At 37.9% G+C, this 27862-nt stretch overlaps 1 protein-coding gene and 1 long non-coding RNA gene across 4 annotated transcripts in view; one reads left to right on the top strand and one right to left on the bottom strand.

Annotated features, from left to right (window-relative positions):
- Nucleotides 1-10864: 10864 nt before the first annotated feature.
- Nucleotides 10865-27862, bottom strand: part of CEP162 (centrosomal protein 162) — a 91974-nt gene continuing 74976 nt past the window's right edge. For all 3 annotated transcript variants that reach the window (XM_082633335.1, XM_082633336.1, XM_082633337.1), the window contains 2 exons: nucleotides 23535-23669; nucleotides 10865-11195 (listed from right to left, as the gene is read on the bottom strand). In XM_082633335.1, coding sequence (XP_082489461.1) covers nucleotides 10986-11195; nucleotides 23535-23669 — 345 coding nt within the window. In that variant the 3' untranslated portion in view covers nucleotides 10865-10985. The remainder of the gene's footprint in view (nucleotides 11196-23534; nucleotides 23670-27862) is intronic.
- LOC309810960 lies at nucleotides 24218-26119 on the top strand. Its single transcript, XR_014295082.1, has 2 exons — nucleotides 24218-25169; nucleotides 25669-26119. It is a non-coding gene; the product is annotated as an uncharacterized lncRNA (long non-coding RNA).

The raw sequence follows: 27862 nt of genomic DNA, 5'->3' as shown, positions 1-27862 counted from the left end.
AATGAAATTTATAAATATAAATTTTAATTTGTGAGTTTATTTCATCTAAATATACCATGATTACCAATGATGTTTTATTTCTAGCATTTTATTTTGTGATTTCTATTTACCTTGCTTTTCTCCTTTCCTGCTTTATACCTTGCAGTTGTGGTTAAGAACATGGGGTCTAGAGATAGCCTGTCTGGGCTTGGTTCCATCACTTGCTAACTGTGCAGTCTTCACCAGGATACCTAATCTCTGTGAGACTCACTTCCTTCATATATAAAGAGGGATACTATCCACCTCAAAGCTTGTGAGCCTTAAGTGGTGAAATATATAAAGAACTTTTAGAATAGTGACTGGCCTACTCTGAAGGATTCATTTTGGCTCCTTTATTTTTATTCTCTTCTTAAACAATTATTTTAGAGATTACCCTTGAATTTTAATGAACTTACTAGATATTGCAAGTTAAAATGTTGTTTAACCCACCCTTTGAATTGTTTTATTATTAGTGTATTTTATTTATTTTTAAATTTAATTTTTATTTTATATTGGAGTATAGTTGATTTACAGTGTTGTGTTAGTTTCAGGAATACAGCAAAGTGATTCAGTTATGCATATACATATATCCATTCTTTTTCAGATTCTTTCCCCATATAGGTTATTATAGAATATACGAACAGCTCATGCAGCTCAATATCAAAAAAACAAACGACCCAATCAAAAAATTGGCAGAAGACCTAAATAGACATTTCTCCAAAGAAGATATACAGATGGCCAAAAAGCACATGAAAAGATGCTCAACAACACTAATTATTAGAGAAATGCAAATCAAAGCTACAATGAGGTATTACCTCACACCAGTCAGAATGGCCATCATAAAAAGTCTACAAACAATAAATATTGGAGAGGGTGTGGAGAAAAAGGAACTCTCCTACACTGTTGGTGGGAATGTAAATTGGTGCAGCCACTATGGAGAATAGTATGGAGGTTCCTTAAAAAACTAAAAATAGAATTACCATATGATCCAGCAATCCAACTCCTGGGCATATATCCAGAAAAAAAATAATTTGAAAATACACATGCACCCCAATGTTCACTGCAGCACTATTTACAGTAGCCAAGACATGGAAGCAACCTTAATGTCCATCAACAGAGGAATGGGTAAAGAAGATGTGGTACATATATACAATGGAATACTACTCTGCCATAAAAAAGAATGAAATAATGCCATTTGCAGCAACATAGATGGACCTAGAGATTATCGTACTAAGTGAAGTAAGTCAGACAGAGAATGACAAATATCATATGACATCGCTTATATGTTGAATCTAAAAAAATGATAAAAAAGAACTTTACAAATTTACAAAACAGACTCACAGACATAGAAAACAAACTTATGGTTACCAAAGGGGAAAGGTGGGGAGAGGGATAAATTAGGAGTTTGGGATTAACATATGCACACTAGTAGATACATAATAGATAAGCCACAAGGACCTACTGTGTAGTACAGGGAACTCTACTCAATATTCTGCAATAACCATTGAATTTTATATATCAGATATTATATATATTTTATTTACATAAGTTCTGTTTAGTTCTTTTAAAAAATTGATCTTTTTTCCATGATGTCCTGATTTTTCATGTTTTCAATGATTTATTTTATTTTTTTAATGACTCATTCATATTTATTTTATGCTCTCTTTTAGATTGTTTCATAATTTTAGGCTCCAGAATACTAATCATCCTGGTATTTGGGGTAAGCTACTTCTTCCTCATGGCCAATTATTTACTTCTATTTTTTGTCGTGTGTGTGTGTGTGTGTGTGTGTGCATGTATGCACATGTACTGTAGTGTGAGCTCTCCAGCAAGCATTATTTTTTCCTATGATTGTCCCATACATTCTGCTTTATAAAAGTTTCCCTAGAGAACAATTTTGTATTGCTTATCCTAAGGCCCCAAGTAATTTGATCAATCTGGAATTGTTATATTTTTTGCTTGGGAATTCCTGAATCATAAATAGAGTATACATTTGGATTCCATATCCACATGAAACATGGGCTTGGAGTTTAGATTTTTTATGGGAGACTTCTTTCCTAGAGACCCTGGAAGCACTAGTTTCTTCATCCCTTTCCTGTGTGTGTGTGTGTGTGTGTGTGTGTGTAGTTCATTCCGTCTCCCTTTCAATGAAGGGGCAGCTCATCCAATAACTTTTATGAGGGAGGTTTCTATAAAGGAAGTCTCTACATCTGGTATGAACCCTTTTTTTTCTAAATAGACATTATAGCCCTATTCACTGCAGATTAAAACCCCTTCCCTCCAGAGTGTTGTGGTATCAGCTTACAAACTTGCCATTTTGGCTTTAAGTGTCCTCTTTATATGTTACCTGGGAACTTCTCTCTCCTTCATAGTTAGCTCTATATTATTTTTGTTGCTGTTGTATTTTATCCAGCATTACTAAAAGTTTTACTTAAAAGAGATCCAAATCAGCTCAATTCGCCATGTTTTCCAGAACTGAAAGCTTCAGTTATAGAGTATCAGTTTGATTTTTCTTAAAAATAGATGCCAGTATATTTCTCTGGTGAACATCTTTATACTGTCATCTATTTTCCCATAATTTCCTCTATTTTCTTTAATATATTAAAAGTAATTATTGTATAGTCTTTATTTTTAACTCTTTACATCATCTGTGGGTTTGCATCTATTGTCTAATGTTTATTATTCTCATATTATCAATCATGTAGTCTTGACACTTCTCATGTCTAGAAATTTTTTATTACTTGGCAGACATTGTGAGTGAAAAATCCATTGATGCTACATATGTTATCTTCCATGAGAGAAATTCCCCTGCCCCGTTAGGCAGACAGAATGAGGGGCTATCATCTCACTCCAGTCAGGCACTGAGGTGGGTCAGGACTGAATTGCTTTTTCTTAAAATAGCTTTGGGGTATACTTGGCAAAATAATTTTTAACACTTTTAAAGTACACAATTTAATACATTTGACCTAAGTGTTTCTCCAAGAAACCATCATCACAATCAAGACAATGAACACACCCATCACACACAAAAGTTTTCTCCTGCCCTTTTGTAGTCCCTCCCTCCCCATCTCTTCCCCTGGAAACCATTGATCTGCTTTCTATCACTGTATATTGGTTTGCATTTTCAAGATACTGTATGAATGGATTCATGCAGTATCTATTCTATTTTGTTTGACTTCTTTCATTCAGCATAATTATTTTGAGATTCATCTATGTTGTGTGTATTAATAGTTTATTATTATTATTTTTTTGCTGAGTAGTGTTTAGTGCTGAGTTATTGCTGAGTAGTTCATTGTGAGTAGTGTTTAGATAAACCCTAATTTGTTTAGCCATTTATTTGTTGATGGATATTTGGGTTATTTACAATCTTGGCTACTGTAAATAAAACTGCAATGAATATTTGGTTACAATTCTTTGTATGGACATATGCTTTTATTTTCTAAAGCACCTAGAAGAGGAATGTCTGGGTCGTATGGTAGATAGGTGTTTACCTTTTTTTTTTTTTTTTTTTTTTGCGGCAAGGTGTTTACCTTTCTAAAGAAACTGCTTAACAGTTTTCTAAAATGAGTGTATTACTGTAAATTCCTCACAGTGTATATGCATTCTTATTGCTCTACTTCCTTGCCAATGCTATGTAAGGTCAGTCTTTTTAATTTTATTCATTCTAGTATGTGTGTAGTAGTATCTCATTGTGGTTTTCGATTGCATTTCACTAATGACTAATGGCATTCAGCATCTTTTCATATGCTTATTATTCATCTGGATATCTTTGTGAGGTGTGTTTTCAAGTCTGGCTCATTGTCATATTGGGGAGTTTGATTCATTATTGAGTTTTGGGAGTCCTTTATTCTGGATATAAAGTATTTATCAGATATACGATCTGCAAATAGTTTCTATCTATGGCTTGTCTTTTCACTTGCTTAACAATGTTTTTGAAGAGTTTTGAAGACTGTCTTCATTTTGATAAAGTTCAGTATATCAATTTCTCTTTTAAGTGGATCATACTTTTGGTATTATAGCAAAGAAATATTTGCCAAACCCAAGTCATAAAGGTTTAATCTGATGCGTTTTTTTCTAGAAGTTTTAGAGTTTTAGATTTTCTATTTAGATCTATAATCCATTTTGAGTTAATTTTTGTGTATGCTGTGAGGCATGGAGCAAAGTTCATTTTTTTTTTGCATATGGATATCTAATTCTTCCAGCACTATTTGTTGAAGGATCCTTTCTCCACTGATTTGCCTTTGCACCGTTATTGAAAATCAGTTGTCCGTATATGTGTTGGTTTAGTTCTGGACATTCTATTCTGTTCCGTTATTTTATTTGCCAGTTTTACACCAATACCATACTTCTTGATTACTGTAGCTTCAAAAAGTCTTAAAATCAGATAGTCTAAGTCCTCCAACTTCATTTTTCTTATTCAAAGTTGTTCTGAGTACTTGGGATCTTTTGCATTTTTATATTAATTTTAGAATCAGTTTTTAAATTCACTTCCTTACATCCTGTTCTACCAAAATTCCACCCATTTCTTTGGCCATCTCTTTTCCAGAAAAGGTTCTCCAGATCCCAGGTGAAAGGAATTTCTCTTTCTTCTGTGCTCCATTCACACTTCATAATGCTTTTATTGCATTTATTCATATTTGGCTAGATGTACGTTTCTGATCTTTCCTGCCGTATAGTAAACCTTTCAAGATCAGGAATCTTGACTTTGTTCCCTTTGTCTGCTGAAAAAAACTAGTTTTATACGTTGCAGGTGTAAGCCCTGCATTAACAGATGTCTGCAGAAGACATCTAGCTCATTTCCTGCATATTGTCAAGGAATCCAACAGATTTAGAATTGCTTATTCTATTGTTTATCTCCAAGATGGCTCTTTCTTTATCATTTCTATTACTACTACTGCACTTTCAAAGAAAAATGGGATAATTATTTTCCAAATATCAAAACATAGTATAATTGACTTGTGGTGCTAACTACATGCAGCTGTGTCTTAACAATCTACTTATTGTTCACATAACTCCCTCACTCATTGAACTTTTGGGAAAATGTCTATCCTTAAAGATATCAATGATATCTTTGGCTGCCAGGGCAGCAGTACCTCAACTCAGACCTACTGTATTTCTAATGGTTCCCTCCAAACCTACTCTAGCCCTCCACTGGGGGAACAGCAGTTATGCCCTCTAAAAGCTTATTATTTCCCAGGAAGAGTTTCTGTATGAAGTATAATCATGTCCTTCTTATGCGGACATTCAACCCAGAGATCCGGCAACAGGGGAAAACGTTTAGCCTGCTTTTTGTAGAGCCTAAACTGTTCCATACTTATTAGGAACAAGTACAATGAGGAAATTGTTTTAGCACCTAACAAATTAGCGGCATACTGTATGATTGCGGAAATCAGCTTTCCCATCACGCTCAGGCCTTATGTTGATGTGTCACTTACCTTGAGTAATGTTTTCTCCTGTGAGTAATGTAAGGTTCAAGACACTTAAGAATGGCTTTTTGTTTTCTTCCTTAGTCTTTCCACATTCGTTACATCTGGTGAGATCATATGAATCCTGTTTATATGCCGCCCAGCACTAATCATTTTTTAAAGGATCACATGTTTAGAAGGCTAGAAGACAATTAGTTGGAAGATAGAAATCCTCTTAGAGTTTTGTCTTAAAGTAAAATCTTTGTAAGTGGCTAAAGAAAATTCACATTAAAATCTTAAATACAGTGATATAAAATTTTTTTTAAATGCTGAACTATTAGTTGATTCCATTAAACACTATAGCAGTTAAGCCTGTTTCTGTGGCAGCCTTAAAATGATTCCCTCTTTATCAGAGTCCTTGAGAGGCCCCTGCAGTCATTGTCAATATCATCATTATGGAACTGATTCCTGTAGGAGATTCTAGGAAAATAAAGAGATGGGTAGGGGATGTATGTGTGTGATTGTGTGCATATATAATGAGAACAGTGATCAGACATTAGATGCAGGATACAAGTTCCATTTAGAGAAGATTTGATCATGAAATCCTGATATGGATGTGAACAAAGGAAGTGGTGGGAGTGAGATGGCCAGTGGAAAGGAGAAGGAAGTGAGCCGAGGTGAGAGTATAGGTGGCTCGGTTAGAAGATCAGCACATTGATGTGAATGAGGGGAGTGCGGTGGGCAAAATAATGCCCCTCCCTCCTCCACAAGGTGGCCCGCTGTGAAAATGTTCCTGTACCCGGAAAAAGGGACCACAGATATTTCAGGACAAAAATCTAAGAGGATTTTTACCTTCTAATAAATTGTCTATTAGCCTTTTAAACATGTGATCCTTTAAAAAAGATCAGTGCTCGGCTGCAAATAAACGGAAGTCATATAATCTCACCAGGTGTAATGAATGTGGAAAGACTAAGGGAGAAAAACAAAAAAGTCATTCTTAAGTGTCTCAACCCTTACATTGCTCACAAGAGGAAACATTACCCAAGGTGAGCGTCACATCAACATAATACCCGAGTGTGATGGGAAAAGAGGATCCTGAGAGGAGGCCATGGGAAGAGTAGCCTGGATTATCCAGGCGGGCCCAAGCTAATCACATGGGTCCTTAAAAGAGAACACTTCCCAGCTGCTTTTAGAGTCAGAAGGGGATGTAACCGCAGAAGAACGCTCAGAGAGATGCAAGCTTACTGGCGGTGAAGATGAAGTGGAGGGTAAAAGCCAAGCGATATGGGTGGGCTCTGGAAACTGGAAACGGCAAGGAAACATTCTCTCCTGGAGCCTCCGGAAGGAACGCACCCTGCTTTTAGCCCAGTGAGAACTGTGTTGGACCTCTGACCTCCAGAACTGTAAGGTGATAAATCTGTGCTGGTTTAAGACATTAAGTTTGTGGAAATCTATTACAGTAGTACAAATAGTAGTAACATAGGGAGGATTTGTGTAAGAGATTAGAAGTCTGAGGGAGAGGGAGGCCAGGGTAAGGATTCTGACATTTACACCTAAAAAACAAGAGTCAAGTGGGAAGGGGAAATGCTCAAGCAGAGCCGGCAGTGCTGTTTGGTGGACTATTTGGAGTGAGGAGAACACTGGGACAGAGGAATCAATTAAACCTCTACCAGAAAAATAAGGAGTAAAATGGTGACAGGGCTTCAGTGGTGGTGGATATGGGAATGGAGAAGGACATTGATATAAGCATTATTCTGAAGAAATTGGCTACAGGTTTGATGACTCCATGTCGGGAAAAGTTACTCAAGGTATGGACTGAATGTTTGTGTCCCCTCAAAATTCATCTGTTGAAACCTATTCCCCAGTGTGAATGCGGTCGTGAGAGCCCTCCCGAATGGGATTAGTGCCCTTATAAAGGTCCCAAGAGATCTTGCTTCTCTCTCCTCTCTGCCATGTGAGAATACAATGAGACAGCCAGGAAGCAAACCCTCACCCAGATACCTTGATCTCAGCCTCCAGAATTCGTTGTCTAAGCCACCCGATCTATGGTCATTTGTTACAGCATCCCAGATTGACGAAAACGGTCAAGAATGCCTTAGAGTTTGGAACTCACTGGAGAATGCTGCAACTCAGGGGAGTGGGCAGCTGGTTTCAAACATGCAGACTTTTATGAGAACAGTGGGTAATTCTGGCAGGAATTAGGAACAGGGGCTGGCACTCAGGAGAAATGAAAGGTAGGGATCAGCGGTGTTACCCTGCTGGGTAGTGGTGGCTGTACATACCATGAGTATGAGAGTAGATGTGATCTCTGGGGATTGGAGGGAGCAGAGGGTTGTATGTAGATGGAGGTCAAAGGACAAGAGAAGGTGATACATTTATTAAGCCCCTGCTATGTATGAGGGACTAGGCTGCTACGAAGGCTCTGACCCGAAGCCAGGGGAGTGAGCACCTGCCTGATCTCATTAGGGTTCCTTGCACGTGGGCTTGATAATGAGCAAAACAGTTAAGACACGAGCATGCAAATATCTTTGATCGCTGACACTGCCTGGAGCTGGTGGGAGAAAAAAACCAAGATGCTTCATTCCACTCAGGCTTCTCCAATGAACAGGCTCAACTTAACCCTTCTGTCAAGTCCTTCTCTAATGACTCCACTTTTGCCTGCCTCACAAATCCTTCCCCCAAGTACCTTCTAGACCCTTCTCCAAGGAGTTACACAGACCATGTACAGTTCTATGATCTGTTCTCTGCATCAGGACTTTCTCATTGTAGTATCAATACCCTAAGGTGGGGACCATTGGCAGGCAAACTTACTGAGACTAGCTCCACTGGACCAGACTCCTGCCGTGTTCCTGCCTCTTCGCTTTTGTGCTCCAAGGATGCACACCTGGCACAATTATCACCCCCCCCCATTTTTTGGCCCCTTTCCCAAAGTCTCGTCTCTTGTTACTGAATTTACTAACAACCCATTTTATTCTACTAGTGGAACTTGGTGCCTCTCCCCCTTTCTTCTGAGATTAATAGTGCCCTTCAAACTGATTTCTTACAACAATCCTAGGGAGTAGGTGTTGGTGGGAAAACATTTTTCCCCGTTTGCACTATTTAAGTCGTGGTGATGGAAGCTTTCAGCAAACCTGGATAGAAAACTGGACTTACTTTGGTTTAGAGGGGAGGAAATAGGTTAATTTGAGCTAGGAACTAATCCCTTACCAAGCTGGACAGGTGCTGAGAAGGAATACATGTGCTTTTCTTTAAAGACTCTTCGATAGAAACTGAAAAAGGCTATAATTAACAGGTTCAAATACTAGAGTAGAATTATCCGTAACAGGGATTAGAAAACTTTCAAACTTCACTCTTCCAACCATTGCTAAGGGGCTCTTCAAAGTAGGAGGCCATTGAATAGTTATGTAACTACAAAGTGTCCAATTCCAAGTAAGTTTACCTGTTATATAACATGCCTGCAGATGTTAGACCTACCCAGTGAGAGCCCTTAGGAAGTATGAGTGGGAAAGAGGAATAGATGTTTCCATCTTCTTGGCATTTAGTCACAAATTTAAGATTTTTCTAATATACAATGGGACCCTAATACTAAAGCCTGGATTTCTGAGGGTTGATGGGTAGATACTAGTTATGGAACGTTGTGGGCTCACAAAAGATCCAATCAGAAATCTCTCTGCACAAAAGCAGCGGTGAGAGCAACCACGTATCTTGACCAGGTTCCTGAAGGGAAGGCCTGTGGATGCAGGTGTCCTACGACACTGTGAGGGAGATGGAAGTGGGAGAAGAGGACTGATAATTTCTGGAGTTTGAATCTTCATAAAAGCCTTCCTTTTCAAGATGGCCTAAATGTGGCCACCTTCTGTGTTCTCATCCTAGACCCTCAGTGCAATAACTAAGGGATGGGGTATGGTCCCCGAGGTTTCTAGTTCTAACTAATAGTTCTGATAGTACGTATGGACCTTTACTCTGTAAGTAAAATTGAAGCTGTGCCATGTGCACCGCTTATTCCAAAACAGAATATGGAGTCCTCATCAAAATAGGATGTACTTTCTCTGTAAGTGATAATCTGTTTAATGTCTGTACTTCTTGTGTTTCAGAATCAGCTATGCTTGTGCTTAGAATGAACGGCCCATGGATAGTCAAAAAGACAAACGGGGGCGGGGTGTAGTTATAAATTAGCAGGTTTGCAGATAAAAAAATAGACAAAAGCACATTCAAATAATAACCAAAATAGTTTATATTATAACTTAAAATTCTTTCACATAAAAACAACTATAATTAATGCTTTCTACCCTCTTAGGAAAAGGACATTAAAAATTCTGGACATTAATAGCATTCCTTTAGTTTCCACATTTCACATTTGCTACCTATAATTTCACTAAGATTTATTTCAACTGTCCTTTATAAAGCATTTCAGTTTGTAATGATTATTCTAGAACTGCACTTGCTGGCATGTAGTTATTGAGCACTTGGAATGTGCTGGTCCAAACTGAGGTGTGCTATAAATGGAAAACTTGCCAGAATCTGGGGACTTGGTATGAAAAAAAGAATGTAAAAACCCAATTTTTATATTGTTATTTTAGATATATTACATAAATTACCCAAAATAACTTCATTTGTTTCTTTTTATCTGTTTAAATGTGGCTACTAGAAAATTTAAAATTACATGTGGCTCACACGATCCTTCTACTGGACAGCACTGGGCCAGAACATTTGAAAACAAAGTATAGCTACAGTTTTAACTTACCAGTTATCTTATATGCCCACTATCTGCTTTTGGAAATGAAATTGTAAAACAGAAGAATAATCTGGCTACCTTTATGCATGCTTTTAATTTTTTCTAGTGAACATATATTTACTTTTTAAATGAAGTAAAAATGTTATATTCTGTTTATAACCTTAAAGTTACAAAAAAGGGACTGACATTTAAGACGTGTAGCATGAAAGATTAAAACAGTGAATAAATCAAATTCCCATATTACTTGTGAAATATATTTTGCACTTTTTTATCAGGTGCAAAATGAGGCACCTAGAGGTAGGAATGGAAATCTGGGAGAACATGAGAATTCACTCCCTATCTACTTGTACAGAAGTTACAACTCTCATCAAAATGATCACGGAAGCGCCACTACTCTGGTGACTGTCCGAGCCTCTGTGCCCACATTCCTCCCTGTGTCTCTGTGGGAAAGAGGAGCTGTTCTTCTGGCCAGGAATTAAGAATACACACTTAGTCAATGATGGCAAAGTATTTGCAACTTTGTTTTCTTTGCATATCTAGCGCGAAAGTGAGACCTTTTGCAATAAATCTCACTAGTTCCAGTCACCTGACAAAAAGGGACTTGTCCATAAATTATTTAAAATGTGACTGGTTAATGATTTTCAGTAAAATACACCATTAATGCTGCTCTTTTTTTTTCCTCCTAATTGGTAAAGGGTATTTTGAAATGTTGCTTTTGTGTTCTGGCAACATACTGTAACACTTTTTTCAAAAGCCTCCTTCTGACAGAGACCCCATCCACCGTCCATCTTCAGGCCTTTCTGTGAGGTCACACGACAAGCGAGTTTCTAGTAACACTGTGGTGCGTTCATTTCTTCTGCCAAAGCAACTGGCATGACCAACCCCTGCCGGTGCAGCTCTCGGAGAACATCCAAAATGGAGTCTAACTCTGTGCGGAACTTGTCCAGCTCACGATTCTTCAACTGCGCAAGTCTTTTCCATTTCTCAATTTCTTTGTTTTGCTCGGTTTCTACTACTTGGTGTGTCTGCTGTATTATCTGCAAATTAAAAAATGCCGCATTACTTTTAGAGTTCAGAGTGTGGGTGAAGAACCTCTAATAGCCTCAAAGAGCTCAAGTGGGACAATGCTGATGACGGAAACCTGTGACCTATATATCAGAGGGGAGAGAGGCAGAGGGAGGGGAGCATTACCTAATAGGCCCCGCTGGGTCAATAAACAGGCTTGTAAGTGAAGAGTAAGTGGGAATTTTAATATCTAATTCTGATAGGGAGTTATGGAGTTTAGTCTTTTTCTTTTAAACCATGGTGGGGGGAGGGGGGAAGGGTACCATTTAAAGCATCCAATACCTTGGAATGAATCTAAACATCCCCAAAATGCTGTTTTTGTTTTTTTTAAGATTTTTTTTAAATTTAATTTAATTTTTGGCTGCATTGGGTCTTCATTGCTGTGCGTGGGCTTTCTCTAGTTGCGGTATGTGGGCTCAGTAGTTGTGGCTTGCGGGCTTTAGAGCACAGGCTCAGTAGTTGTGGTGCATGGGCTTAGTTGCTCCGCGGCATGTGGGATCTTCCTGGACCAGGGCTCGAACCCGTGTCCCCTGAATTGGCAGGTGGATTCTTAACCACTGCACCACCAGGTAAGTCCCTAAAATGCTGTTCTTAAGAACAGTACTTGGGATGCAATCAAGACAGTTTTAATGCAACACATGTCATTAATGAACCATACATTGTAGCAGCAGGAATTACATAGGATAAAAGCACATACATCTATCATGTGCCAGGCTTGGCTTTAAGCATTTTACATATGTTAACATTTAATCTTGACAACACAGTAGGAGATATTCTACATATTCATCCCCATTTAACAGGTAGGGAAAGAGAGGCACAAATAAACAAAAAATTAATCTGCCCTAGATTCACACAGAACCCACTGCAGGCAGAGTCACGATTCACACCCAGGCAGGGTGGCCCCAGAGTCCCTGCTCTTAACTACCACACAAGACTGCCTTGTTTATGTGGGTCAATATTTTTCAACTGTGAAATGAGTGTACCTTGTCCAGTAACTTATAATACTGTTCTTATAATTTCAAAATACCTCATCATAAGTTAATCGTTAGTCACAGGCACTTCAAACCACAGAAAGCTAGACAGACAAAAACAATTAGTTAGGGCAACAAAGCCAATAATGTTGCCAAACATTACACCTGCTGAACCTCTGCAATAAAAATTTTTTTTAATTTATTTATTTTTGGTTGCATTGGGTCTTCGTTGCTGTGCGGTGTGCGGGCTTCTCACTGCCGTGGCTTCTAGTTGTGGCACGCAGGCTCAGTAGTTGTGGTGCACAGGCTTAGTTGCTCGGCATGTGGGCATGTGGGATCTTCCCGGACCAGGGCTCGAACCTGTGTCCCCTGCATTGGCAGGTGGATTCTTAACCACTGCGCCACCAGGGAAGCCCAATAAAATATTTATTTATAATTCTGCCTGGCTACAGAGTAACTTCATAATTCTAAAATAAAAGAATTTCAGAAATACTGTATAAACACATGCTTGAGTTAAGCGGAATACAAAATACTGTACGAATTTTCAATTCTAAGTTTTAAACATTATATTTTGAAAATTTTGGATGTCTATTATATATTGAAATACGGCATTAACCATAACTAACATAACACTGTATAAGTTTAAGGTATACAGTGTAGTGACGTGACGTATGTAAAGGCCGTGAAATGACTACCACAGTAAGTTTAGTTAACATCTGTCACCTCACGTAAGCTTCAAAATCTTGTACTGGAAGTTTTAACCTCCTGACCACCTTCCCCCAATTCCCCCAGTTCCCCCTCACCCTGCCTCTGGCAACTGCCAATCTGATCTCTGTTTCAGCGTGTTTGGGGTTGTTCAGAGTATACATGTAAGATTACATAGAATCTGTATTTCTCTGTCTGACTTAGCATAAAGCCCTCAAGGTCCATAAAGTCCTCAAGGTCCATCCATGTTGTTGCAAGTGGCAGGGTTTCCTTTTTTTTTTTTTTAATGGCTGAATACCATTCCATTGTATGTATATATATCACATTTTCTTTACCCATTCACCCACTGATGGACACTTAACATTATTTCCATGTCTTGGCTGATGTAAATAATGCTTCAATGAGCACTGGCTGCACCAATTTACAGTCCCACCAACAGTGCTCATGGGTTCCTTTTTCTCCACATCCTCACCAATACTTGTTACTTTTGTGTTTTTGATAATAGCCATTCTTTTTGATATAGCTCACTGTGGATTTGACTTGCATTTCCCTAATGATTAGTGATGTTGAACACCTTTTGATGTAGCTGTTGGCCATTTAAATATCTTCTTTGTAATAATGTCTATTCAGGTCCTTTGCCCATTTTTAAATTTTTGTTTTTTTTTTTTTTTTTTTTTGCTCTTGAGCTGTGTGAGTCCCTTGAATATTTTGGATATTAGCTCCTTATCAGATGTGTGGTTTACAAATATTTTCTCCCACTTCATAGGTTGCCTTTTCATCATGTTGATTATTTCTTTGGTTGTGCAGGCTTTTTTAGTTTGATGTAGTCCCATTTGTTTATTGTTTATTTCACTGCTTGTGTTTCAGGTGTCATATCCAAAAAGGATCTATGCCAAGACATGTCAGGGAATGGTCCCCCTATATTTTATTCTAGGAATTTTATGGTTTCTGGTCTTACATTTAAGTCTCTAATCCATTTAGGATTAATATTTGTGTGTGGTGTAAGGTAAGGGTCTAGGTTCAGTCTTTTGCATGTGAATATCAAATTTTCCCACAACCATTTATAGAAGAAACTGTCTTTTGTCCAAAGAGTATTCTTGGCTCCCTTATCAAATATGTATGCATGGATTTATTTCTGGGTTCTTGATTTGATTCCATTGGTCTATGTGTCTATTTTTAATGCCAGGACCATACTGTTTTGATTACTACAGTTATGTATTTGTATAATATAGTTTGAAATTAGGAAATGAGATGCTTCTAGCTTTGTTCTTCTTTCTTAGGATTGCTTTGGCTATTTGTGGTCTTTTGTGGTTCCATACAAATTTCAGATCGTTTTTTCTATTACTGTAAAAAATGCCATTGGAATCTTGACAGGGATTGTAGTGAATCTATAGATGGCTTTGGACATTTTAACAATATCAACATTTTAACAATAACAATATCAATTCTTCTAATCCATGAACATTGAATACCTTTCTATTTGTGTCTTCTTCAATTTCTTTTATCAATGTCTTATAGTTATCAGTGTACAGATCTTTTATCTCCTTAGATAAATTTATTTCCAAGTATTTTATTGTTTTTGATATTATTGTAAATAGAATTGTGTTGGTTTTCGGATAATTTGTTGCTAGTATATAGAAACATTACTGATTTTTGTATACTGATTTTGGTATCCTGCAACTTTACTGAATTTGTTGACCAGCGGTTTTTAGGCGGAGTCTTTAGGATTTTCTATATATAAAATAATGTCATTCACAGAGACAATTTTATTTCACCCTTTCCAATTCTGATGCCTTTATTTTTCTTCACTGATTGCTCTGGCTAAGGCTTCTAGTACTATGCTGAATAAAAGTGGTGAGAGTGAGCATTCTTTTCTTGTTCCTGATCTTAGCAGAAAAGCTTCCAGCCTCTCACCACTGAGTATGATGTTAGCTGTGGTCTTGTTATCTATGGCCTTTATTATGTTGAGGTACATTCATTTTATACCTAATCTGTTAAGACTTTTTTTTTTTTTTACCATGAATGAGTGTTTAATATTGTCAAATGTTCTTTCTACACTGATTGAGATGATCATATGATTTTTATCTTTCATTCAGTTAATGTGGTGTATCACATTTATTGATTTACTTACGCTAAAGCACCCTTACATCCCAGGAATGAATCTCACTTGATCATGGTGTACGATCCTTTTAATGTGCTGTTGAATTTGGTTTGCTAATTTTTTTTTTAAACAAGGAATATATGCCTTTTTGGAAATAATTATGTCCTGATATGGTCATCTTCTATACATTGACAGTGGTAATATTGGTAGTATAAGTATGCCTTGTTGTAGGTGGGTCATGAAGGCTGCCCCTCATATTCACTATAATAGAACTCAGAGCTGAGAGCAGCTTCCAAATAGAAAGGAAAAACACAGGTTTAAAAGGTCCCTTTCACAAGTGCTACAAGCATTAAATTTGTTCTGTAATTTCAATTCTGAAAAAAACCCACAAAACCAAAACACATTACCCTGTAGCTTCTTACAAGCATCTGTACTGTTAATCTAGGAAATGAGTCTCCACTAGAAGATGCAAAGGTTTCACTGTATGTGCTGCTAGAGCAGCCTTTTGACTTCACTGTTCCTTTTTTATTTTTTTAACTTTATTGGAGTATAGTTGATTTACAATGTTGTGTTAGTTTCAGGTGTACAGCAAAGTGATTCATTTATATATTTATACATATATTCTTTTTTTTTCAGATTCTTTTCCCATATAGGTTATTACAGAATATTGAGTAGAGTTCCCTGTGCTATACAGTAGGTCCTTGTTGTTATCTATTTTATATATAGTAGTGTGTGTATGTTAATCCCAAACTCCTAATTTATCCCTCCCCAACACATTTCCCCTTTGGTAACCGTAAGTTTGTTTTTTGAAATCTGTGAGTCTGTTTCTGTTTTGTAAGTAAGTTTATTTGTATCATTTTTTAAAAAAAATTAGATTCCACATATGAGTGATATATGATATTTGTCTTTGTCTGACTCATTTCACTTAGTCTGATAATCTCTAGGTCCATCCATGTTGCTACAAATGGTATTATTTTGTTCTTTTTTATGGCTAATATTCTACTATATATATATGTAATCTCAATGGAGATTAAGGCTGCTTCCATGTCTTGGCTATTGTAAATAGTGCTGCTATGAACATTGGGCTGCATGTATCTTTTCAAATTACAGTTTCCTCTGGATATATGCCCAGCAGTAGGATTGCTGGGTCATATGATAACTCTATTTTTAGTTTTTTTTAAGGAAACTCCATACTGTTCTCCAGAGTGGTTGTACCAATTTACATTCCCACCAACAGTGTAGGAGGGTCCTGTCCCCTTTTCTCCACACCCTCCCCAGCATTTATTGTTCATAGACTTTTTGTTCATGGCCTTTCTGACTGATGTGAGGTGATACCTCATTGTAGTTTTGATTGGCATTTCTCATGTTGAGCATCTTTTCATGTGCTTTTTGGCCATCTGTATGTCTTCTTTGTCTATTTAGATCTTCTGGCCGGTTTTTTTTTATTGGGTTGTTGGTGTTCTTTTTGATATAGACCTGCATAACCTGTTTGTATATTTTGGAGATTAACCCCTTGCCAGTCACTTTGTTTGCAAATATTTTCTCCCATTCTGTGGGTTGTCTTTTTGTTTTGTTTATGGTTTCCTTGGCTGTGCAAAAGCTTTTAAGTTTAATTAGGTCCTATTTGTTTAGGTTTGTTTTTATTTCCATTATTCTAGGAGACAGATTGAAAAAGGCATTGCTGCAATTCATGTCGAAGAGTGTTCTGCCTATGTTTTCCTCTAAGAGGTTTATAGTATCTGGTCTTACATTTAGGTCTTTAATTCATTTTGAGTTTACTTTTGTGTATGGTGTTAGAGAATGGTCTAATTTCATTCTTTTACGTGTAGCTGTCCCGTTTTCCCAGCACCACTTATTGAAGAGACTTTCTTTTTTCCATTGTATATTCTTGCCTCCGTTGTCATAGATTAATTGACCACATGTGTGTGGGTTTATTTCTGGGCTCTCCATCCTGTTCCATTGATCTATGTCTGTTTTTGTGCCAGTACCACATTGTTTTGATGACTGTGGCTTTGTTGTATAGTCTGAAGTCAGGGAGCATGATTCCTCTACGTCTGTTCTTCTTTCTCAAGACTGCTTTGGCTATTTGAGCTCTTTTGTGTTTCCATACAAATTTTAAAAGTTTTCGTTCTACTTCTGTGAAAAACACATTTTGATAATGTGTTTATTTGACAGGGATTGCAATGAATCTGTAGATTACCTTGGGTAGTATAGTTATTTTGACAGTATTGATTCTTCCAATCCAAGAACATGGTATATCTTTCCATCGGGTTGTGTCATCTTCAATTTCTTTTGTAGACTTTTGGTTTGCAGTTACTATGAGGTTTTGATATAGCAGTCTATATATATACACAAGATTGTTTTAAGTTGCTGGTCTCTTAATTGCAAATACATTTCTAATATCCTGAATTTGTACTCTCCTCTTCTCAACAGCTGCTGGTTCTGATATCATATTTGTGTGTGGATGATTTCCTACCTTTACTTATATTTGCCTTTACTGGTGAGCTTTCCCATTCATAATTTTCTTGTTTCTAGTTGGGGCCTTTTCTTTTCTGCCTAGATAAGTTTCTTTAGTATTTGTTGTAAGGCTGGTTTGGTGATGCTGAATTCTCTTAGCTTTTGCTTGCCTGTAAAGCTTTGGATTTCTCTGTTGACTCTAAATGAGAGCCCTGCTGGGTAGAGTAATCTTGGTTGTAGGTTTCTCCCTTTCATCACTTTAAATATATGGTGCCACTCCCTTGTGGCCTGCAGAGTTTCTGCTGAAAAATCAGCTGATAACCTTATGGGAATTCCCTTGTATGTTAATTATTGCTTTTCCCTTGTTGCTTTTAATATTTTTTCTTTGTCTTTAATTTTTGTCAGTTTGATTAATATGTGTCTTGGTGTGTTCCTCCCTGGGTTTATCCTGCATGGGACTCTACTGTACTTCCTGGACTTGAGTGTTTCCTTTCTCATGTTAGGGAACTTTTTGGCTATAATCTCTTCGAATATTTTCTCAGGCCCTTTCTCTCTCTCCTCCTTCTGAGACCCCTATAATGCAAATGTTGGTGTGTTTAATGTTGTGCCAGAGGTCTCTGACACGGTCCTCATTTCTTTTCATTCTTCTTTCTTTATTCTGTTCCACAGCAGTGATTTCCACCATCCTGTCTTCCAGCTCACTTATTTGTTCTTCTCCCTCATTTATTCTGCTATTGATTCCTACTAGTGTATTTTTCATTTCACTTATTGTACTGTTCATCTCTGTTTATTCTTTAAATCTTCTAGCTCTTTGTTAAACATTTATTGTATCTTCTCGGTCTGTGCCACCATTCTTTTTCTGAGATCTTGGATCATGTTTATTATCATTACTCTGAATTCTTTTTCAGGTAGATTGCCTATCTCCACTTCACTTAGTTGTTCTTGTGAGTTATCTTGTTCCTTTGTCTGGAACATATTTCTCTGTCATCTCATTTGGCATAACTTTCTGTGTTTATGGTCTCCTTTCTGCAGGTTGCAGGATCATAGTTCCTCTTGCTTTGGGTGTCTGCTCCTGGTGGGTGAGGCTGGTCCAGGGGCTTGTGCAGGCTTCCTGGTGGGAGGGACTGGTGACTGCCTACTTGTGGGTGGAGCTCAATCTTGTCCCTCTGGTGGGCAGGGCCATGTCAAGTTGTTCGTTTAGAGGTGGCTGTGAGCTCAGTATGGCTTTAGGCAGCCTGTCTGCTGATGGGTGGGGCTAAGCTCCTATCTGCTGTTTTTTTGGCCTCAGGTATTTCAGCACTGGAGCCTGCAGGCTGTTGGGTGTTGGCTAGGGCCAGGAATTGGTGCCAAAATGGCAACCCCCGGGATAGCTCATGCTGATCAGTGTTCCTGGGGCCTCTGCCACCAGTGTCCTTGCCCCCCAGTGAGCCACAGCCAACCCCCGTCTCCCCAGGAGACCCTACAAGACCCACAGGTAGGTCTAGCCCAGGATTCTATGGAGTTACTGCTTTGTGCTGGGAAAACTTGTGTGCACCCTCCAAGAGTGGAGTCTGTTTCCCCCAGTCCTGTGGAGCTCCTGCAGTCACGTACCACTGGCCTTCAAAGCCAAATGCTCTGGGGGTTCCTCCTCCCCAGTGCCAGACCCTCAGGCTTGGGAGACTGATGTGGGGCTCAGAACTCTCACTCCTGTGGGAGAACCTATGTGATAATAATTATCCTCCAGTTTGTGGGTTATCCACTTGGTATGTATGGGATTTTATTATGTCATGAAAGTGCCCCTCCTCCTGTCTCATTGTGGCTTCTTCTTTGTCTTTGAATGTAAAAACATCTTTATGACAAGTTCCAGTCTTTTTTGTTGATGGTTTTTCAGCAGTTAGGTATGATTTTGGTGTTTTCGTGACAGGAAGTGAGCTCAAGTCCTTCTACTCTGCCATCTTGTCCAGAATTGAGGGGCTGTCTTTAGTTCGGATGCTTGTTGCCTCTTTCCTCAGTGCATGCTGGCCATTATCCCCTTGATATGGGGTACGCATGCACGGCCCCTTGAATGCTTATTGGACAGTGGGGGCAGCACTTGGTGCCTGCTCAGGGGTCTCCTGGGGCAGCTGCAACCCATGCACTCCTAGGACAGTGGGTAGCACTTGGTGCCTGTTCAGGGGTCTCCTAGGGGTGGCTGCAGCCCGTGCACTCCCAGGACAGGGGGCAGTGCTTGGTGCCTGCTTGCGGGTCTCTATTTTTTTGTTTGTTTTTGAGAATTGTTGCATCTATATTCATCAGGGAAATTGGTCTATTGTTTTATTTTCTTGTAGTGGCCTTATCTGGCTTTGTTATCAGGGTAATGCTGGCCTGTAAAATAAGTTTGAGAGTATTCCCTCCTCTTCTACTTTTTGGAAGTTTGAGAAGGACTGACATTAATTCTTTAAAAATTTGATAGAATTTACCAGTGAAGCCATCTGTTCCTGGAATTTTCTTTGTTGGGAGACTTTTGATTACTGATACAATCTCCTTACTAGCATGCTCTTTTCAGGATTTTCTATTTCTTAATGATTCAGTCTTGGTAGATCGTATATTTCTAGCAATTTATCAATTTCCTCTACGTTGTTCAGTTTGTCGGCATTTAATTTTTATAGTAGTCTCCTAAGATCTGTTGTACTTCTGTGGTATTATTTGTAATGTCCCCTCTTTCATTTATAATTTTTGAGTTCTCCCCCTTTTACTTTCCTCAGTCTAGCTAAAGGTTTGTCAATTTTATTTATTTATTTATTTATTTATTTATTTTTATTTTTTTCTATTCTTTTTGCGGTATGCGGGCCTCTCACTGTTGTGGCCTCTCCCGTTGCGGAGCACAGGCTCCGGATGCGCAGGCCCAGCGGCCGTGGCTCACGGGCCCAGCCGCTCCGCGGCATATGGGATCCTCCCAGACCGGGGCACGAACCCGTATCCCCTGCATCGGCAGGCGGACTCTCAACCACTGCGCCACCAGGGAGGCCCAATTTTATTTTTTAAAACAACTAACTCTTTGTTCTGTTAATCTTTTCTATTTGTTCTTTATTTCTGCTCTAATCTTTACTTCCTTCCTTCTTTTAACTTTGGGCTTAGTTTGTTCTTTTTCTAGTCCCTTGAGGTATAAAGTTAGTTAGGTTTTAAAATTTGATACCTTTTCTCTTGAAACATGCATTTATCTCTATAACCTTCCCTCTTAGAAATGCTTTTGCTGCACTGCATTAGTTCTGGTATGTTGTGTTTCATGTTTCATTTATCTCAAGATACCTTTTTTTTTTTCCTTTCAATTTCTTCTCTGGTCCATTGTTTATTTAGGAGTGTGTTGTTTAGTTTCTATGTATATGTCACATTTCCAGTTTTCCTCCTGTTGATACTTAGTTTCACATCATTTAGGTCAGAAAAGATACTTGCTATGATTTCAGTCTTCTTAAGTTTACCAAGAATTGTTTTGTGGCCTAACGTGATCTACCCTAGAAAGTGTTCCTTGTGTGCTTGATAAGAATGTATATTCTGCTGTTGTTGGAGGGGGGGAGGTATTGTATATATCTGTTAGATCCATTTTTTCTATAGTATCACTCAAACCCTGCTGTTTCCTTATTGATTTTCTGGATGAAATATCCATTGTTGAGAGTGGGATATTAAAGTCCCCAACTATTACTGTATTGCTGTTTGTTTCTCCTTTTAGTTCTGTTAGTGTTTGTTTTATATATTTAAGTGCTCTGATGTAGGATGCATAAATATTTACATGTTATGTCTTACTGATGGATTGAGCCCTCTATCATTATATAATTACCTTCACTGTCTCTTTTGGTGATTTTTAGCTTAAACTCTATTTTATCTGATATAGCTACAGCTACTCCTGCTTTCTTTTGGTTACCATTTGCTTGAAATATCTTTTTCCATCTCTTCATTCTCAGTCTACGTGTGTTTTTAAAGTTAAAGTGTGTCTCTTGTATGTAGCATATTGTTTGGATCTTGTTGTTCATCCATTCAGCAATTCTACTGTTTTGAATGAAAAATTTAATCCATTTAAATTAAAGAGAATTATTGATAAGAATTTACTATTGTTATTTTGTTGTTTTCTGACTGTCTTGTAGATCCTTGCTTCTTACATTTCCAGTCTACTTTTGTGAATTAATGATTTGTGGTGGTATGCTTTGACTCCTTTAGCATAATCTTTTGGATAACTATTACAGGATTTTTTCCTTTGTGGTTAATGTGAGGCCTACATAAAATGTGATATATTTATAACATCCTATTTTAAGTTGATAAAAACTTCAATAGCATACTAAACTTGACACTTTTACTGCTTCCCACCTCAATTTTAGGTTACTGATGTTACAATTTACATATTTTAATACTGTGTGTGCAATAACTAATGTAGTTATGGTTATTTTTAATACGTTTGTTTTTTCAACTTTTATACTAGAATTGTAAGAGAATTATTCACCACCATTACAATATTACAGAATCTGACTTTGACTATATATTTAGCATTACCTGTGAGTTTTTCAACTACATTCATATATTTTTATGATGTTAATTAGCATCTTTTTATTTCCACTTGATGAATTCCCTTTAGGAGTCTTGTAAGGCAGGTCTAGTGGTGATGAACTCCCTGAACTTTTTTTTCAAGTTTTTTGACGCTTTTTAATTTGTTTCTGAAGGAGAGCTTTGCCAGCTATAGTATTCTTGATTGACAGTCTTTTCTTTCAGTATTTTGAATGTATCAATCCATTGTCTCCTCACCTGCAAACTCTCCACTGTGAAATCTACATATCCTCTAGTGGGGGTTCCCTTGTATGTGACACATTGCTTTTCTGTTGCTGCTTTAAAATTTTTCTTTGTCTTTGGCTTGTTTCTTGATGTAGGCATTTATTGCAATTATCTTCCCTCTCAGGACTGATTTGCTGTATCCTGTAAATTCTGGTATGCTGTGTTTCCATTTTCAATTGTCTCAAGATATTTTTAAATTTATCTTTTGATTTCTTCTTTAACCCATGGGTTGTTTAGCAGCATGTGATTTAACTCCACATATTTGTGAATTTTCTAGTTTTCTTCTTGCAACTGATTCTCAGTTTCATTCCACTGTGGTCAGGGAAGATGCTTGATGATATGATTTTAATCTCCTCTTAAATTTATTAAGACTTGTTTTGTGGCCTAATATATGATCTATCCTGGAGAATTATACACGTGTGCTTGAGAAGAATGTGTGCTCGAAAATGTATTTTGTTCCTTTTGGATACTATATACTATGTATGTTAAGTCCATCTCATCTAACATATTGTTTAAGTCATAAGGGTGGAGCCCTAGTTAGATTGGATTAGTGTCCTCATAAGAAGAGGCATCAGAGAGCTCTTTCTCTCTCTACTCCCCCTCTCCACCCCACAGAGCACACATGGAGAAAAAAGTTCATCTGCAAGACAGAAAGAGCTCTCACAGAAACTGAACCAGTTGGAAACCTTGATTGTAAACTTATAGACTCCAGAGCTGTGAGAAATTTCTGTTTTTTAAGCCACTTAGTTTATGATATTTTGTTGTGGCAGTCCAAGCAGACTAATACACTGTTCAAGCAAAGCTAAATATCAAGACCAAGGCTAGTGCCTAAAAACACATCAAGCCCTTCTGCCCATTTTAATTTCTGTTAATGTATCTGTTTGTAGCTACATGTAGTAACCCCAATGTTACTGGTGCTAGGCAAATAAGATTTTAAGTGATTGCATTTTAATATAAGCCTGTTTCTTACTAACATTTGTTGAAATGACTTAAATATGGAACACGGTTCCCAAGAGCCCTGTTCCCAAGGTAAAATGCCTAACTTACAGGCATCCATCAACAATAAAGAACAGAATACAAAAGTCGTTACTCTATTTCTGTAGATATAATAAGGCAAACCAATCTTCAGGTATTTAAGAATTAAAGTCTTATTTTCTCTTAAAAGCTATACATTTATTTTTAATAAAATCAATATACAATGGAAATACTTTAATTTGCTAGGGATGACAAAACGATAGCAAACGGGAGGTACTTAAATGTGAAGAACTGTACAAATATGTAAAAGTGATTTACTACTTCACCTGTTGAAGCTCCTGCTCTCTTTGCTCATGTCTCAGTTCCATCTGTTTAATTTTCTTTTCTAAGACCATGAAATGTTTCATCTCTGGTGTATGGTTTTCTTTGGCTTCTCTCAATTCTTCCAACAGTTTTGTAATCTAAAATTGAGATATGAAATAAATGGGAAATTATGATAACAAGGAAATAATTCATTTTTAACAGGCAGTCTTAAGAAGTAAGAACAGTCACTGCATATTCTTTGTATAAAATTTCTCTAGATAAGAGGCTTCTTGTTAACATCAAAGGTATCTGGAGTTGTTAAAATAATAGCTTTCATTCCCTAGGTCCAGAAAGTAAAGGCTCATCCTTGTTCTGAAGTGACCTCACGTTCCAAAAGGTTCCAGATGATTGGACCACCTTCTCCCTCCCAGGTATGCCAGGATGGTTGTGGTGCTGAAAATGAAGTTGGGCACTTTCTTTGATGTATTCAGCCTTGTTACAAAGTATTTGTTAATAGTGTGATTACTTTTGGGATTAAATAATACATTTAAAGCACCCAATACACAGAAAGAGTTCAATAAATATGGATCCTCTTTTGTCAACTCCCTATAATTCTATTTGTAATTCTCTTCTGGTTCTTATCACTTTGTCACTTACAATAATTCATTCCACATGTGAATGTATGCATATAAAACAAAGATAAGGAAGTACTGAACTCTTTCTGTGCTGGCTGTCTCTTAGGTACTGAGGATGCAGAGATGAAAGACACAGTCCCTGTCCTCATGGAGATGACAGTCTAGTGCAGTACCTCCTTTTTCATATCATGACCCAGAGAAAATGGTAAAACTTTTATGGCACCAGGGAGTGAAATGGAGGTGACATGAGGGATCTTTATATTGGACTTCATAAAAAAATTAATTGCATTTTATTTATACCATAAAATTATGATAACTTTGCCAACTGTTAATATCAAAAGGCAAAATAATTAACAAGCAAATGAAAATGGATAAAATTAACAATTCAATCATGCTTTACATGGAAACACCCAAGTACTTAATAACACTAATACAAAAAAAAAAAAAAAAAAAGAACCCATATACTCTTCTGAAGTTAGTTTAAAAAATGTGAAAATACAATCAAATTAAATCAGAGGCAAATCTAAATATTTTAAGTGTGGGACATCCTTGATATCATCAGTGACCAAAGAAATAGGCAGACCTTAATTAGGATGATTTGCAGAAAGGTTGGGGAGATGCCATCCATACCATGCTGTGGTGATGGGTGCTGGGCAACAAAATCTTGTATGTCAAAACAATGATTGCTAAAAATTGTAAAACAAAACAAAAAACCAAACAAACAAAACAAACCCCCCCCGAAACAAAACAAAAAATGATACTGAACTAAGAAAGTTGTCAGAGGCATTGTCATACATGTAATGGTCAAATATCACTTCATCGTCTATAAACTTTTTAATAACTGAAAAATGACTGAGTTTGTCATTAGACAACCTTTCCAGCCATCATCATCTTGTGACTACAGGTAACCCATTCCAGGTCCACCAGCTGGGAAGTTCTGGTCTAGTAGAAGGCACACTTGAGAGAATGAGAATTCTAACGTGATGTGCTGCCATGGAGAGATGCCCAAGAAGCAGTGAGGTGGTAAGTGAGGGAGTCCTGAACCTGAAGGAGAGGTGGGCTGCAGGATTCTCAACCTGAGGCAGCTGTGGCTGAACTGACTCTTAAAGGACAAGCAGTAGTGAGTTATGGCAGTATCATGTGCTAGGTGCTAGGCTAAGTACTTAACAGATGTCTCAGTTGATCTGATTTATCAAAAGTTACATTTGTTTATTGTCTGATTCCCCAAATAAAATGTAAGCTCCATGAGAGCAGGGATTTTTGTCTAACTTTGTTCTCCTCAGTATTCCTAGCACCTAGAGCCATGCACAGCAGAGAGTAGGTGTTTAACAATTATCCATGAATAAATCAACGGAGTCACCTTTCAGAAGTTAAACATTCATTTGTAAACTACATAAATTCAGAAATGTGGTTCTAGACAAAGAATAGAGATAACGTCCCTTCATTTGTACCTACTTAAAAGTACCTTTAAGAGTATAAATTAACGTTGAATCTTTACTTTTAAAAAATTCTTATATTTTAGTGAATTTATCCATTGGAGACAACTGGATACACAAGCAAAGATGTATGATCAAAAATGCTTCCTGCTACTTGAATACTATAGAAAAAAACTGGTAACAACCCGAATGTCCACTGATAGGGGATTCGTAAAAAAGTAACTGATGGGACTTCCCTGGTGGCGCAGTGGTTAAGAATCCGCCTGCCAGTGCAGGGGACAAGGGTTCAATCCCTGGTCTGGGAAGATCCCACATGCCACAGAGCAACTAAGCCCGCGGGCCACAACTACTGAGCCTGCCTGCCTAGAACCTGTGCTCCGCAACAAGAGAAGCCACCGCAATGAGAAGCCCGCACACTGCAATGAAGAGTAGCCGCCCCTTCACTGGAACTAGAGAGAGCCTGCATGCAGCAACAAAGACCCAATGCAGCCAAAAATAAATAAATAAATAAATAAATAAATTTTTTAAAAAAAGTAACTGAGAGAGAGCCTTGGACCTGGAGCCAGAGGCTCTGAGTCCTAATGCTTGCATTTCTATATTCTGCTTGGTTACATCAGGTAAGTTATTCCATTTTTCTTAGCATCAGTTTCTTCATCTAGAAAATGGGAATAGTAGTACCTACTCTTTTGGGTTATTGTGAGAACCACATAGAACACTTCAGTGCCTAGTAAACACTTAATAAACAGTAACTATTATTATTACTATTTTGACTCCTCTATTATAAAATGTAGGTTCAAGTAAACATTTAGAGTCATACAGTGATCATAAGCCAGAGTTGGCACTCTGGATACAGGCTAGGCAACAGCTTCACTTGGGTAGGGAACCAAACCAGGAATCCTGTCCAACTGTCCTCAGCTAGTGGCATCCCTCTTTCTCCAACTTCAGAACTCAGGCAGTGGCCTTGCCCAAAAATAGACCATGAAAGCAAGCCCAAGGATGTGACCAGCAGACACATCCAGAAACCCAAACTGAGCTGACTGGTAAAGAACTGTCTCTGCTGTAGCAAACCTGAAAAGTCTAGAAGAGGACACCAATTACTCGAATGCACAGATAACCAATGCAGGAATCAAGGATCAAAAAAAACCAGGTTAAGTATGATACCATCAAAGAAAACTAAAAATCTCTAATAACTAACTTGAGCTATGCTGAAAAATTTGAAACCACTCAGTGTTCTTGTAGCTCTATAAAATTACTTTAAAAACAAGCAGTCAGGGACTTCCCTGGTGGTACAGTGGTTAAGAATCCGCCTGCCAGTGCAGGGGACAAGGGTTCAATCCCTGGCCTGGGAAGGTCCCACGTGCCACGGAGCAACTACCCCCGTGCGCCACAACTACTGAGCCTGTGCTCTAGAGCCCGCGTGCCATAACTACCGAAGCCCATGCGCCTAGACCCTGTGCTCCGCAACAAGAGAAGCCACCACAATGAGACGCCTGAGCACCACAACGAAGAGTAGCCCCTGCTCGCCACAACTAAAGACCGCGCGCAGCAAGGAAGACCCAATGCAGCCAGAAATAAAAATAAATAAATTAAAAGAAAAAAATGCAGTCATAAAACAGAATTCACCACTGTTTATTAGCTGTCACCTGAGGCCATGGTGGAGTAAGCAACAGGGATTTCTTAAACAACCAGAAAGAACAGACAATACAGGAAACAACTGTTTTCCAAAACTGGCTAATAGCACTGCAGGGCTGTAATTCATGAGAGAAAGGAAACAAACAAGATGAGCTCTATAACTGCCTAGTCTGTTGTCCAGAGGCGGTTTCGAAGCCAGTGGAAACAGTAGCCTGAACGATTCTTGGAGCTCATATAGGCTGGGAATGGTTTATATTCCCACTGGCCTGAGACAGAATGCCTCATAACACACAGGGCACCAGAGAGGGAATAAATTAGCCCTGGTAAAACAGCTATGATAAATATGGTTCATATCAAAAGGCAGACTATCATTAGCTTTATTCAAGAGACAGAGTGCTTTACTTAGTTTTCCAGTAAATAGGCTTCAAGATCATGTGTTATAGCTTTTCTATTTTCAAAATATTTAGCTATTCTCAAACTAAGAACACTGTAACTTGACCAAAATTGACCTTGCTCTTTATCTTGCAAACATGAACACATACTTCCTTTTACGTTTTCCTAAAAATTTTACTTGAGGTCTGTGAGGTTCTGTATTTTTACTGCTTATACAACAAAGTTTATGTACCTCTTAAACACTGAAAAGAATGC

Source organism: Mesoplodon mirus (genome assembly GCF_964341445.2).
Source record: "Mesoplodon mirus genome assembly, chromosome: 10".
Lineage (NCBI taxonomy): Eukaryota > Metazoa > Chordata > Mammalia > Artiodactyla > Ziphiidae > Mesoplodon > Mesoplodon mirus.
Note: the sequence above shows the minus strand (reverse complement) of the source record. Positions and strands in the feature narration are given on the sequence as shown.